Source organism: Apteryx rowi, unplaced genomic scaffold (genome assembly GCF_003343035.1).
Source record: "Apteryx rowi isolate R43461 unplaced genomic scaffold, aptRow1 scaffold_16, whole genome shotgun sequence".
Taxonomy (NCBI): domain Eukaryota; kingdom Metazoa; phylum Chordata; class Aves; order Apterygiformes; family Apterygidae; genus Apteryx; species Apteryx rowi.
Genome location: NW_020447863.1, coordinates 5285740 through 5298855, shown reverse-complemented (window position 1 = coordinate 5298855; position 13116 = coordinate 5285740). Strand labels below are relative to the sequence as shown.

General features: G+C 56.5%; 1 protein-coding gene across 2 annotated transcripts in view; it reads right to left on the bottom strand.

The window, feature by feature from the left end:
• Positions 1–13116, bottom strand: part of RGS3 (regulator of G protein signaling 3) — a 97517-nt gene that overhangs the window by 69824 nt on the left and 14577 nt on the right. Inside the window, exons 5-11 of one of the 2 annotated variants that reach the window (XM_026059765.1) lie at positions 12771–12821; positions 9510–9568; positions 8866–8960; positions 7820–7888; positions 6852–6912; positions 4492–4582; positions 3508–3575 (exon numbers count right to left, since the gene is read on the bottom strand). In XM_026059765.1, the coding sequence (XP_025915550.1) occupies positions 3508–3575; positions 4492–4582; positions 6852–6912; positions 7820–7888; positions 8866–8960; positions 9510–9568; positions 12771–12821 (494 nt within the window). Of the gene's footprint in view, positions 1–1719; positions 1824–3507; positions 3576–4491; positions 4583–6851; positions 6913–7819; positions 7889–8865; positions 8961–9509; positions 9569–12770; positions 12822–13116 lie in introns of those variants that run through there. The other variant, XM_026059766.1, reaches the window with a different exon arrangement.

Here is a 13116-nt window from a genome sequence, read left to right as displayed (position 1 = left end):
CAGGAGCTCGGCATGACTGTTCCTGTAAATACCTGATTAYCCCCAAGACATTTATCAAGTTCTCTGTTTTACTGACAGAGAAAAGAAAACTCCAACATTTGACCTATATTATTTTTGAGAATAAACAGCCAGAGAGAAGAGGAGGAATCCAGCATAAGCAGCCAAGAAGGAGAACTGATTCAAGACTCTTTTACAGCGGAGGGCAAACCCAGCAAGCTTTCGCTCCTCTGCACCTTTTCCCTGCTTGCATCCTCAACATGAAAAAACAGGCTTCCAAAGAGAAAAGCTTTCTCCCTAGCAGGATCAAAAAGTAGGTCCATACCACCACGCTGAGTATTTTTTCTCTCTGGAGTTTGGCAGATCCTTAAAAGGCCACTTGTGGCTCTGCACCTTTAACCAACCCCACATCTTGCTTAAATACAGGGCACGGGGCACCTGAGTTCTGCAAAAGTGTTACCATCAGCACCTTACGATCCAGCCCAGGATCTCTCCCACATGGAGACTCCACGTTCACRTCTCAAGCCAAAGCTTTCCCCATGCCAAGAGATATCTCACTCCTTCTCCTTGGCTGGCTCTTGTCCACCACCAATGGAGACACGTTCCCTGTGTCACTAAATAACCAGCTACCCGCTGCTGGTGCTTCACGTCTCAGCTCCCACCACCGCAGCCATTAACAGGGAACTGAACATCCATTTTTGCCACAAAGTAAGAAACATAAATATGAGATAGAAGCTTAAAGGTGGACAAGATGGTGTGGGACTCCAGTACCATGGTGGGCACAGGCTCACTGTACCCATAACTTAGGAGAAAGGAGCAGAAGAGATTTCCAAAATAGAGAATTGAGGAGGTCTAAGACACAAATCAGTCAGCTGTCACTAATGCAAAGCAGAGCAGCATTCCTGCACAATCCAGTGTCTACAGCCCTGCTAAGGAGGAGGCATTTTTAATTAAACTGATTCTTTGAGCAATTCCCAATTTCTAGTATACACTGTCCCCTACTGCAGCTTTAGCGTGAAACGGGAGATTAACACGGGAATGCAGAGAAAAGCTGACAGTGAGCCGGGAGCCTTGTTCCAGGCCATACAGGAAAACAGCATTCAAAAGCGCAGGATACTGGGACCTGGGCAAGCAAAGCGAACGAGGAGTCTCTGCTCAGCACCCAGAGTTGCACGCGCAGCGGGTCCAAGGGAAACCCCCCCCCCGGCTTTTACAGAGCGCAGCGATGCTGCTTAAGTCACTGTCAGTTGTAACCAGCTGCAAGCAACGCTTGATTCCCAAATGCACTCATGCTAAAACAATTTAAAAAAAAGAGAGATAGCAGCAGACTGGCAGAGACTTAGTGGCCCGCTGCRCCTGTCTCTGCCCAAATGAGTAGTAAATTGAGACAAAACCTCTCAGCTTAGCGCTGCCGTAGTCTGCGTGCTCAGTCCTATCCTTAAGTTACACAGTAAACCGTCTCCATCTATCCACTTTTACGCACTACAGCAGCAGGCAGAGATCAGAGATGCCCATCTGAAAGCATTTTCCTTAGATTTCCAATATTACTATTTACAAAACATTCCTAGAAAATCGACACCCCGGTACCAGCACACGCACAGCCCCAAAAGAGGGAGAAAGCCCAGAGACCCTCTTAAACTTAACCCAGGCTTGCAGCAAGGCGCACACACACGCTGGCACGTGGATTTCCCCGCGGTCGCACCGCGGCGGGGTTGCACAGACCTGTCTGTATCTTGGCTCCGAGCACACCTTGCAGAGTCCATTGAAGCGGTTCATGGCTGGAAACCCTAAACTCRCTGTTAGCCCATGAAAACGCAGTCCCCCGCAGCAGCAGCGATCCTGGTCTCCTCGTATCGCCCCAGCGCGGAACAAAACCACAGTAAAACTGGCATGACCGCCCATGGGAACCCAGCTCCAGAGAAGAATGGCAGGAAGCCACCTTTCACCTCCCCAGCCCCTGTCTGTGCTGTATGCCGCTTTACGATAAGCCAGAGGGCTTCCTGAAAACCCTAAGTGACAAGGAAGAGAGAGAGTTTTATATTAAAATTCCTGTCAACTATTTAGTATTCCCTAGTCCCTTCTCTGTTGATGTGGCTTTTGTTCCCGCTGCATTCTTCGGCAGCACGGAGCACTTTGTTATTGCAATGTTCTCACAAACACTTTGAGGATGTTTAAGCGGCGGTTCACAGGCACTGGCTGCGCGAGCTTCACTTCATTAAAAAGACGTCTTGCACTCATTACATGTTAGAGGATGAGAGAGGGTTTTTTWAAAAAAGAAGAAAAAGAAGAAGAGTTTGCTTTTTAAAGCACAGACCCAGAAGATATGGACACCCCRACGCTTTGTGCGCAGGGAGCCGCGGAGGGGGGAGCTTAGGGGTCAATTTAATTGGACCCACATTGCATTAATCTTGCAATGAAAGACAAAGAGAAACTCTTAACCCAGGCAGCAGCAGGGTGCAAAGCAGGACTTGGGGAGTCTTTGCACCGTGCAGCCCACACTGCCAGAGTCACGGTGCATCCCCTTGGAAAACAGGCTGGAAAGGAGGAGAAAACACTTTCCACACTCGTCCGCAGGGATAAAACAGGGTTAGCACCCGTCCACGGTAGCCAGCCCCGCAGCCACTGAAGCAGGGCAAGCGAGGCCGGGGYGGGAGCACGAGGAGCCCCAGTGCTCCTGGGAGACCCCGGAGCGTGGCGGAGCCAGCGGAGGCGCTGCTCCGGGTGTATCGTCCCGGCCCGCCTCGCCGCCGGCCCCGGCTGGAAGGAGGAACAACCTTCCTTCCCAGCCACCATCTTTCAAGTTAGCGGCGACTGCCGGAGAGGAAGGGAGGGAGAGGGGCGCTGGCTTTGTTTGTCTTGCTCAATCGTACGCTTTAAAACAAATAACTGAAAATGCAGCTGAGGGAAGCAGCAAAGCGGAATTCAGCATAGATAAATCACAGGGCCTGTTGAGCCCAGTTTCCGACGCGGGCCTTGTGTTTGCATTCCCATTTCCCATCCTTGCCTCTCCTATAAATCACCGAGGCTCCGCCGTGGGTCTTTCGCCTCCCCGAGCAAACAGCTCTGGAAGGAGGAGGGGAGCAGACGCAGCCCGTCCGTGGAGACGCGGCGCAGGACGGGGCCCGCCGTCRAATGGCACAGCGGGGCGCCAGCCAGCCGGCAGCCTGGTCCCCATCGCTCCCCGTCCCGGCGGCCGCTGCTTTGTCTCTGTGGCAACACACTGGAAAAAACACGAGGCTGCTATACCACAACATGGAGCAAATGAGGGGTTACTACCCCCATCACCCACCCCTGCTAATTGGTGCGTGACTGGGATCAGTAATTGCCTAAAAAAGTTGTGTTGTGGTGTTGGTAAGGAGACAGACGTAGCCATCCCCTCTGCAGCTCCCACCTCAGCATCATTCGTCTTATTATGCCAACCCGCTGGCTAGTTCGAAACCTCGCCAGACGGGCTCCCAGTCCCAGCTGGGTCTCCACGTCTCCGGTGGGTCGGAGCCCAGTTGCACCTACCTTCAGCTGCTTCATGTTCGCGGCGTCCTGGCTTTCGCACGCTGCGCCCTGGCTTCCCGGTGCTGGCTCTGCGAGACAGACGGAAAGGTCACGTCAGCCCGACAGCGCGGGCTCCTGAGGGCCCCTCCACTCCGCGCCTTGTCCAGGCACTGTAAGATCTTTGTATGTCAGGGGGACATTTCCTCCAGGCTGGGGGCAGCCCCGCATGGTAGCAGCTGGTGCACATCTGGGATGGGCGCTGCTGCCTCACTCTGCTCTGCACCGGCCCGTCCAGCTCCATGCAGCCCAGCAGCATGGCAYGGAGACCGGGGCAGGAGAAAAAGCTCACCACCAGCCTGCACAGACCCTGGAGCCAGAGTCCAGCCACAGGATCAGCCCTAATACAGAGGACTGGAAGGCAGGAAGAGGCACAGAGACATCGCTATGAAATTGGTGCCCCAAGGAGAACCACAGACAACCAAGGGCAAAGCAGGAGCAAGGGGTAAAGGGAAGAGCCCAGTTCCTGTGCAGGGCCTACCGAACTGGCCAGGATCTCCCCCATGCCTGTCTGCTGAGATCCTGCTGCCCGCTGAGCATTGCAGGGCTGAGACATCCTTGTCGGGGCACAGAGGATGAGCAGCCAGGCTGGACCCCAGCGAGTGATCCCCACCAGACAGGGAGATGGCAGTGCTGGCTCCTCTCCATCGCTGCCAGCAAGGATTTCTGGGTGCAGGCTCCTGATTTCAGCTCCTGAACGCAGCTCCTGGGCTGCTGGACTGGTGTGCACAGGGGGGCTCTTGGCTGGGACAGTGCTGCCTGCCTCCAAGCCCAAATCTCCCCAGGAGGCAACACAACACAGCCCACCTGCCCACAGGGGAGGGACCCTCTCCTGCTGGGGTGTGACAGCTGAGGGTGCTTCAAGCCAGCACCAGGTAGGGGCACAAGGTCAACTCCCCTTCCAAGCTATGCCAACACACCCTGGGACATCCCCCAGGGGAGACGTACCTCTGCTCTGCTTCAGCCGCCGCGTAGCCACCTTCAGGTGCTTGGTCCTGCCCAGATCCTCCCCAAGGAGGTAGTACCAGCCGCTGATCTCCTGGGTGGGAATAGAGAAGCTTCTCAATGCAGGGACAGGCACCAGTGGCCCTATGTGTCTTTATGCCCCAGGTGGCACTGTAAAGCCCCCAGGCAGTGCCCACATTACCCACGCATGCTGACCCCATGGAGAGTCACTGAACCTGCTGAGGGCTGGAGAAATTCAGTCCCGTTTAACTCACTCTGGTAACCCACAGCCCCAAAAGGCTYCCGAGGTAGGAAGCACCCTGGGCCAGAGCACAGAGACTCCCCAGACACGCTCACACACTGAGGCACGGCCTAGAGCACCTCTCCGAGGAAACAGGAACTGCTAAACTCCTGTCCCACTGCAAGGAGGGACCAACCATCGCAACAGTAATGAGCTTCTAGGGTTTTAGAGGGAGATGGCAGGGCRCAGGAGACCAGCCAGTCTCCAGTAAAACCATCCCCATCAGGTTTGCAGCGGCTGACAGTCCCGCAAGGAGCACACAGCTCTGGCCTTACCRCCAAAGCAGGATGCTCAAACCAGCCTTCAGCAACACTGGGTGCTCCACAGTGGAGCTCCCTTCGCCCATGGCCCATTTCCACACGGCCAAGGCCACCTCAGCAGTCAAGGGGACAGAGCTGGCCTTGGCTTCCAGGATGCCTCCTGGGAAGGGAGGAATCGTCTCCCTTCCTGGGAGCTGCCRCTGCCTCCCATAGCTCCCCGGGCAGCTGGCAGCAGCCAGAGGGGCCAACTGTCCTGGACCAAGCCCAGGAGTCCAATGAGGTTGCAGGAATCACATTCCCACAGGAAAGAGGAAGGGGTCCATTTAAAGATGAGTGATTTAAATCCACAGTGGGGCATCCATGGAGCAGGTCCAGCTCATCTCAGCCCCAGCTAGAAGGGCCACGTGCTCCCAGCATCCTCCTTTCATCCCGTGAGGGTAGGGTGCCTTGGGGCTGTGCATGGGTGCAGCTACATACCCGGACACTCCTGCTTCTCTGCATGCAATCACAGCTTGTGAAAATCACTGCCAAAATTTGGCAAGGAGGGGACATCCTGGGGGGGAGTGGGGGGCAAACATGACCATCATGATCTTGTCTGGCCTGCTGCATGCAATGCAGAGGCGCTCCCTGGGGAGAGCTGCAGATTCGAGCTGATCCRTCTGATTATCTTCACTGTTATAAAACCTGCATCTCACTTCTTATCGGAATTTCAGAGGAGGCCATGCTCAACCTGTCTCTTGCCCTCTTCTCAGATAATCTCCACAAATAGCTCCTTTTTAACCTCTTGATAATGAGCAAATTTCCAGACCTCAAGYGCTATATTAACACTTTTATAAACCACTTCCAGATTTACCTAGATACTCTTAGATGCGCCAGCACCAGACTTGGGCTACAGCCAGGGATGAAATCACTCACCACTGGTGGCTAGGATGAAATGTGCCTGTGACCCTTTAACTGCCCAAGGCAGTTTTGGACCTTCCAGTGACACATCTGCTGCTGATGTGTCTCAGACACTGGCCTGGAGGCATCTCAGCCACGTCCCTGTATAGCAGTTCCTGCATTTCGGAAGATCGGCAGCAGTCATTTATAGTAGTAGCCTTGCAGGCTTCTTTAGGAAGGCAAATCCAGCTGATCTGAAAGTTGTATTACCAAGAAGCAGCCAGGCTGGGGCAGCAGCACTGTGACCAAATCTGCAGCAGTGGGGACACAGACTCTGGCACAGAGACCTCCTGGTAGCACCATGGCCTGAGGAATGGCCTGAGAGGGGACAATTTGCCCTCCCCACCACCTCCTCGGCTGGGGAAGCCCTGGTGAGCACAGGGCAAAAGGCAGAGCCCTTCTCCAAGGAAGCRAAACCCCACCATCGCATCAGCTCAGCCACCACCCAGAGGCCATGTGTCACATCTGACGGGTGCCAGCAGGCTGAACAAGGCTTGCCCCATCTCCTGACCCCACACARCCCCACTGTGAGCTGGGTAGGCAGGACTCACAGGAGGCTCCTCTCTGCCAGTCCAACCCCAATTGCTGCTACTGTCCTTATGTCCCCACAGGAGGGAGCAACAATCCCCTGGCCTCCCCATCCCTGCCTTCAGCAGTCACACTGACACCAGTCTCCCAGTGGTTATCAATGCTGGGGATGCAACCAGGGGCCTCCCTGGGCATCTTCAGAGCATTTGCTCCATAGCTAGAGAAGCCCTCTCCATCCCTRCTCCTGCCTTGTGCCCCAAAGGTGCATCGTGTCTGTCCACAGGCCTGAGAGGGTGAGCCCCAGTCCCAAACGCCACGCTCCGGCACAGAGGTACCTTGTCCAGCGTCAGGAGGGACTTCACGCCGAAGCTCATGCACCCGATCAGTTCGCTCTGACTGGAGGAGAGTGGGAGACAGTCAGYGTGCACTTGTTGAACTTGTTGATCAGCTCCCCACACGCACCCCTTCGTCAGGACCCTCACAAACATCCCTGCCAGGGCCTGGAACGGGCCTCCCTCCTTTCCATGCTTTGAGCAAGYGTGGTGGTACCATGGGCTTATCCACAGCTGCCTTGGGGCCGCCGCTCAGCTGCCACTGGGGCAAGGAGGAGCTGGACGGAAGCCTCCTATTCATCAAAACCTCCAACCTCCCAGAGTGCTAAAGACCCATGGGTGCCTGATGCTGGCAGAAGCTTGGCCAAGGAGGCAGAAGCCACTCACCTGAGCAGGCAGGACAGCCTGCAAAGTGCCAGACCCCTTGCTGCTGGGCTTTGTCCCTAATTGTTTTGCCCCAAGAAGAAGCAAAAGTCCTCAGTTCCCCACTCCCTTTCCCTTCATGTAGCAGCCAAGAGGGCAGAAAGGGGCCTGCCCGCTTTGCTGCGTGTTTGCACGTGCAAGACGTGAACTTGTAACGAGAAAGTCAGGCTGGGGGAAAATTTTCAATGTTGGTCAGGTTGAGGGCTACCGAGCAGCAGCAACACGGGCAGAGGGCAGCAAGAGCAGGATTTCTTCGCCAGCGTGCACGTGGCACAGTGCTTGCCCAACACAGGTTGCACGTGGCAGCCGTGAGGACAACCCCAGCCAGAGCCCCCAGCCAGCAAGCCGCAGTCCCCAGCCACACTGCCCTGCTCTCCCCGCCTCGCCGGCCCGCAGCCACTGCACACGGCAGCCCTGACGTCAGGGCCAGCCCTCGAGGGCCAGAGCCCTGGAGGAGCTCACGTGGGGTGGCCAGAGCAGATGGCAGGTTCGCTACCGCGCCAGCCCCRTTTTAAAGAGACCGTATCGCAGCCCAGCAGTCCCTTTACCTGGAATTTCTCTCTCGGTTCCAGACCGTGACCAGCAGGCGTTTTTGCTCGTCCTCCTCTTGCACTGGACTGGAACAAGCAGAGGGGACAGCCCGTGAGCACCGCGCTGCCCGGGAGCGCTCGGCCAGGGCTGCCCTCGTGGCCAGAGATCCCTCGCACTCCTCAGAGGCAGGTTTCCTCCTCCATGCAGCGCTGCAGCAACCACCCCAAACTGCAATCTTCTCAAACAAGTCGCTGTGCACTGATTTACTAAAATTAACGAAGCTACAAGCTCCACTCCGTGTTTCTTACATAACGAGGAGCTCTGCGCCTGTCCGACTGGAGTCACTGAACAGTGAGATGCTTTTTCCTGACAGGCGGCTGCCAAGGGATGTGACCTCCCTTGGGCAGGTGCTGGGGACACCRCTCAGGTGGTTTAAGGAGCAGAGTTGTGCAGGAAGACACACATCTGACATCAAAGGGCAAATGCAAGGAACAAGCTACARTTCATGCTCTGAAACAACCATCCTGTGCCAGACTAAATATTGCGTGAGGACGGAGGTCTGACACAGGCTGGTTTGCTAGCAATGACAAGCTTCACCAAAACGCTACATGCCGTACAGCTCCTTTACCATGCAGGGACATGCTGTAGCTGCGGGAAATCCTTTTACCTTCCTTGTTCATACCGATGCCCCGTATCACTGCAGGCGCAGGGTCTAGGAAACGGAGCGTGTTTGCCCAACTCCTACCCAGCAAGAAAGTCCAACCGTGCGGGAGCACCGCTGTCATGCTGTGTGCTGACAGCTTCGTGAACCTCGGCAAAGCTCTGCCCAAAAGTTCACGGCATTTCAGCTATAAGAAACAGCAGAATAATGTCTGTCACTCCTCATCTCAGCAGTGGAGCTGCTCATGCATGACGCGTGTTTGTTACAGATAATAATAATGCAAAAGCAAACACGGGGTCTTGGCTACGAGAGGGTTTGCCCCAGGCCAGCGGCCACACGGTTCCCCCGCCACTCCATGGGAACCACGATGGGCCAGAGCCGCCTCTGCCCCGTCATACTCACAAAAGAAAGTGCTCATGGAAGACAGGATTTTTGCTGTCTGGCACGGTCTTCGTCTTTTGCCTGCATTTCCAGTCAGCATCTGGCACGATCGACATCTTTATGTAGAGAAACAAGCAACGCGTTAGCCATCTCAGTGCAAACACAGCCGGCACACAGCTGCYAGCTCTGCCACCGCAGCGGCAGGAGACCGGCAGAGCCAGTTTTATGGATGGCTAAGCCTCAAAGATCCAGCTGAGTCTGTGCTAACGGGTGGTTTAGACCACTTTACCCTATGCATGTCTAGCCATTGAATTACAAAACTCTTCAGGAGGTGGGAGGTGAAAAGAGCAGGAGCTTCAACTGCAAGTCAGAAAATGAGGGGCTGATGCACACAAATGCTGCTGGCCGCTCTCGGACTCGCAGCCCCTCGCAGGGGAGATGCTCCCTGCGCACCGCGTGGAGACGGACAAGCAGAGGAGAGGACCCGGCTAGAGGCTCCGGCATTGGGCAAAAGACCAGCCATCTCCCCACATGCTGAGGTTGCTCAGCACAGGAGACCAAGGAGGAAAGGGAGGAGATGGGAGCCCAGAGCATGCTTGGTGGAGCCAGCCCCAAAACCCCAAGAGAACATGATGGTCCCCGAGCAGAGCCCCGGGAGAACCCACCTTCACGTAGGAGTCGCATGTCCGGTACTCCTTTCCCATCAGACCTTTTGCTTCCATGACTGGAAAGGAAATGAAACGGTTAAGCCCCAAACCGACAGGGAAGGCATCTTCCTACGCCACAGCGCAGCACTCTGCTCCGTGTGGTGCTCCCTCGTCACGGAGAACAGAGCTAGACCAGCCTCCCTCCCCGCAGGTCCCCACACGCCTCCCCTCCAGCCCGGTCTCGCCTGGCAGCCAGGCACAGCACCCAGGAACGGGTGAGGTTTTTAGGTCTATTTTTGCTTTAATAAACCCATGCTATAAATACTGGCGCCTGTGCGGGAAGTTGGAGGCAGATGCGCTTCAGCGTCCGGATGGCAAATTGCATTTCGTGTGCCTGACTTCACCCAGCTCCGGGCTCCCTGCCCTGCAGCCAAATGTATCATCAAGTTAAATATCAGTGGTCACATCCTGATCGCAGCCCCACCAGTAGGAAGGCGGCGTTGCCCTACTGCCGACAGCGGGAAACTCTGTGCTTCCCAGCTGTGTGGCTGGAGGCGATATCTGGGCAGCAGAAGAGCCCGGGGAGCCCAGGACGTGCTGTCAGAGGGAGGCTAAGCTCGTTCCTAACATGCCTGGCAAGGCAGCAGTGGCTTTGCCTTCACCRGGGAGAGATACATGTTCCTAATAAACACGTTCAGCCCAGTGGAAACTGCAGTGCAAAAGGGCAAATGGGCTCTGCAGGACCCTCTGGTGCTTCACAAAGCTGTTTGCAACGTTTCTCTGGGATGGGCTCCACCAAGAGCTACCTGCTCCTGCCAGACCTGCTTTTGCTTTAAAGACGTTGGGGTGGAGAGTGACAAGGTAAGGGGTCACCCAGTGTCCTCCTGCAGCCATCGAYTACCCTGAGCATCCATCGTGTGCGGGGGGGATGTCAGGTCCCAGACCGTGGGCCACACTCCTGCCCCTTTACTGGCCCATTTCCCTCTTCCAAGGTCTGCTTTTGGAGACAACATCCAGAACGAGACGCAGTGACTCGCACGCAGCTCACGCTGGGGCTGTCCCAGAGAGAGGGATTTGGGGTGAAGTCTGTGCCAGATCGCCAGAACCACTGCRCAACTCGGAGTAAGCCAAAAACACCTTTTCTGGCTCTTGTTTCCTTACAAACCTTGCCTGCGCAGCTGGAAACGGGCAGCAAGCTGTCATGGCTGCTGAGCAGAGAACGACCGGGGTCGAGCGTGGCTCAGGACACCCTCTGCACGCCTTACGTTACAGCCAGGCGGGGGGAGGCAAGACAGGAGGACAGCCTGGGAAAGCCCGGCAGCCCAGCTCATCCCACCGGGCTAGACCCACTCGGCCCGGCTGCCGCGCTCGGCCAATTTGGCGACAGGCGCCTTCCTCCAGCCRGTGATAGGAGCTGCCCTGCAAGAAGCCTTTTCTATCCCCCCGTCCTGCTGCGTGGGGCGCTGGGATGGGGGTGCCTTCCCTCTCCCTTGGGGGACGGACGCACAAGGCGCACTCGCAGCCTCGGCTCGCCGGCGGCCTCCTGCCTCCCTCCCGACCCRTAGGGCCGCAGGGGAGCTCCGCGTGCCGTCCCTGCCCCGCTCCGCGCAGCCCCGGGCAGACCAACAGGCGCTCATCCCCTCCTGCGAGCAGAGCTGCCGCTCCGGTTTCTCTCCGCAGCCCCATTTCCCCGCTCCCTGCCTGTCGCGAGCTTTCCCTCTCACTCCTGCGGAAACACAGTGCAAAGCCGGGGACAAAAGTGCCAAGCGTAAATATGGCAAACGGTCGGGAAGCTCGTTTCTGCTGCCCCCGCGCCATGTGTGCAGGGTCCTGTTCCCCCCTTACCGCAGGGCCCAAATCCAAGGCAGCGACGAGCCTGCTTCATTGCAGGGAGAGGATTTTTAATCTGATCCCTTCGAACCCTTGGCTTTTTCCTAGATTGTTTAACCACTTACTTATYGCAAAGTCCTGCCAAAGCCCTGGTAGAAAGAGCTCCGTGTCAGGAGACCCAAACGCACACACGCTTCACCGCGGGAGCCGGAGCGATGCTAACACACCCCACRAACGCCTCTGCACGGCTTTTTCCTAAGGGAAAAGCTAGTTCTGACGGACACGTTGGCATTTCTAACAGGTGCCCAGAAAGTCACGGTTCRGAGGGTCACTCAGACCTGCCTCGTGGCTGTGACGGAGCGGGGTTTTCCAGGTGCCATATCGCTCTCCGCAACGGTTAGGGCTGCAAATCCAGCCRAATCGTGTCGTGCGGCCACAAAAGCCGGGTCGCAAGCAGGCACCGGGGCACGGGCAGCCTCAGCGCCCCAGACCGGCACGGGGCCGGGCGCCCCGACGGACGAAGGGCCTGAGCCAAGGTGCGGGGCAGGCCGCGCTGCCCGYGGGAGCCGGGACAGGCCGCCCGCCGCCACGATGCTCAGCCTGCTCTGGACAGGCAGCCCGCCGGCGGGGAAGCCAGCTCTGCTTTCACGCTCCAGAGGGTTTGACAGAAACAACTGGAATTGAAACGATTTGAGAAATTATGCGGTAAGTGTAACGGGRGGGATCCACAAAGGGACAGGACAACAAGAGACAGGGTGGACGATGGTGAGAGCACAAGCAGAAGCCACCGTAGGGGACCCAGCTGGCAGAGGGGTAAAGAAAACCGGCTCCTGCAGGGCATGGAGGAGGAAGCAGCAGCACTGGGTACATGGTACATGCAGATCCCGTGCTCCCGTGTGGGCACCCAGCAGCGGTGGCTGGGTCTGAGCCCCCAGAGAAAGCAAGGAGTTCTCGGCAGGGATCTCCTTCTCCTAGTGCAACATACTGTGGCTTGAGGGACAGCAACCCCAGCGCGGACCAGGGGAAATACTTTTCTTGAAGAAGTATTTCCAGGGCCAAAAAAATGCAGTGTTTGGAAGTACCTGAACTATCTGAAAATCCCAGCAAAGTCTGGCAAATGGGTTTGGCCAAAAAAAAAGACCTTTCAAAATGGACAAAGTGTTTCATGGTTTCCTTCCCAAACAATGTTTCTGTCTTTTTTCTTTTCCTACAGAGTTTAAGAAAGAAGTTACATAATTGGACCACAAAACACTGTGGTCACCTGAAAATGAAGCTCTCCAGGAACTTCAGAGAACCCCYGTCATTCAGCTCTGCCGCAGAGTCGCTCCCGACAGCCACCACAAAACCTCCCCAAAGAGCTCAAAGGAAGGGCACTGGCAATGCTGTCCCCACCACTAACCCACCACAGCTCTGGGGCCATCTCGGTGTGCGCCGTGGGGCAATACTCACCGTGCAGCACCAGGACCCGGTCCCGCACCTCGATGGACAGCTTCAGCTGGCCTGAAAGCAAGGAGAAGAGAGACGGTGAGCGAGGCAGGGCTTGCACCTCATCCCCAGCACGCGGTGGCACAGGGACCCCACGGCACCTAGCCTTGTACAGGGCCAAACCCACCCTGCCTCCCCGCTCCTGGGCACGAGGGCATTGCTCAGGGAGCCAAGAGAAAAGAGGTGGGGAGGAAGCACCTTCTCCCACTACCAAGAAATGCTCATGCTTTCAGATGCAAAAACATTCCAGGAAAAACTGAATAGTGTTTTCTCAGCGCACAGTAAACTCCGCCGGCATGAGGTCCAAGCC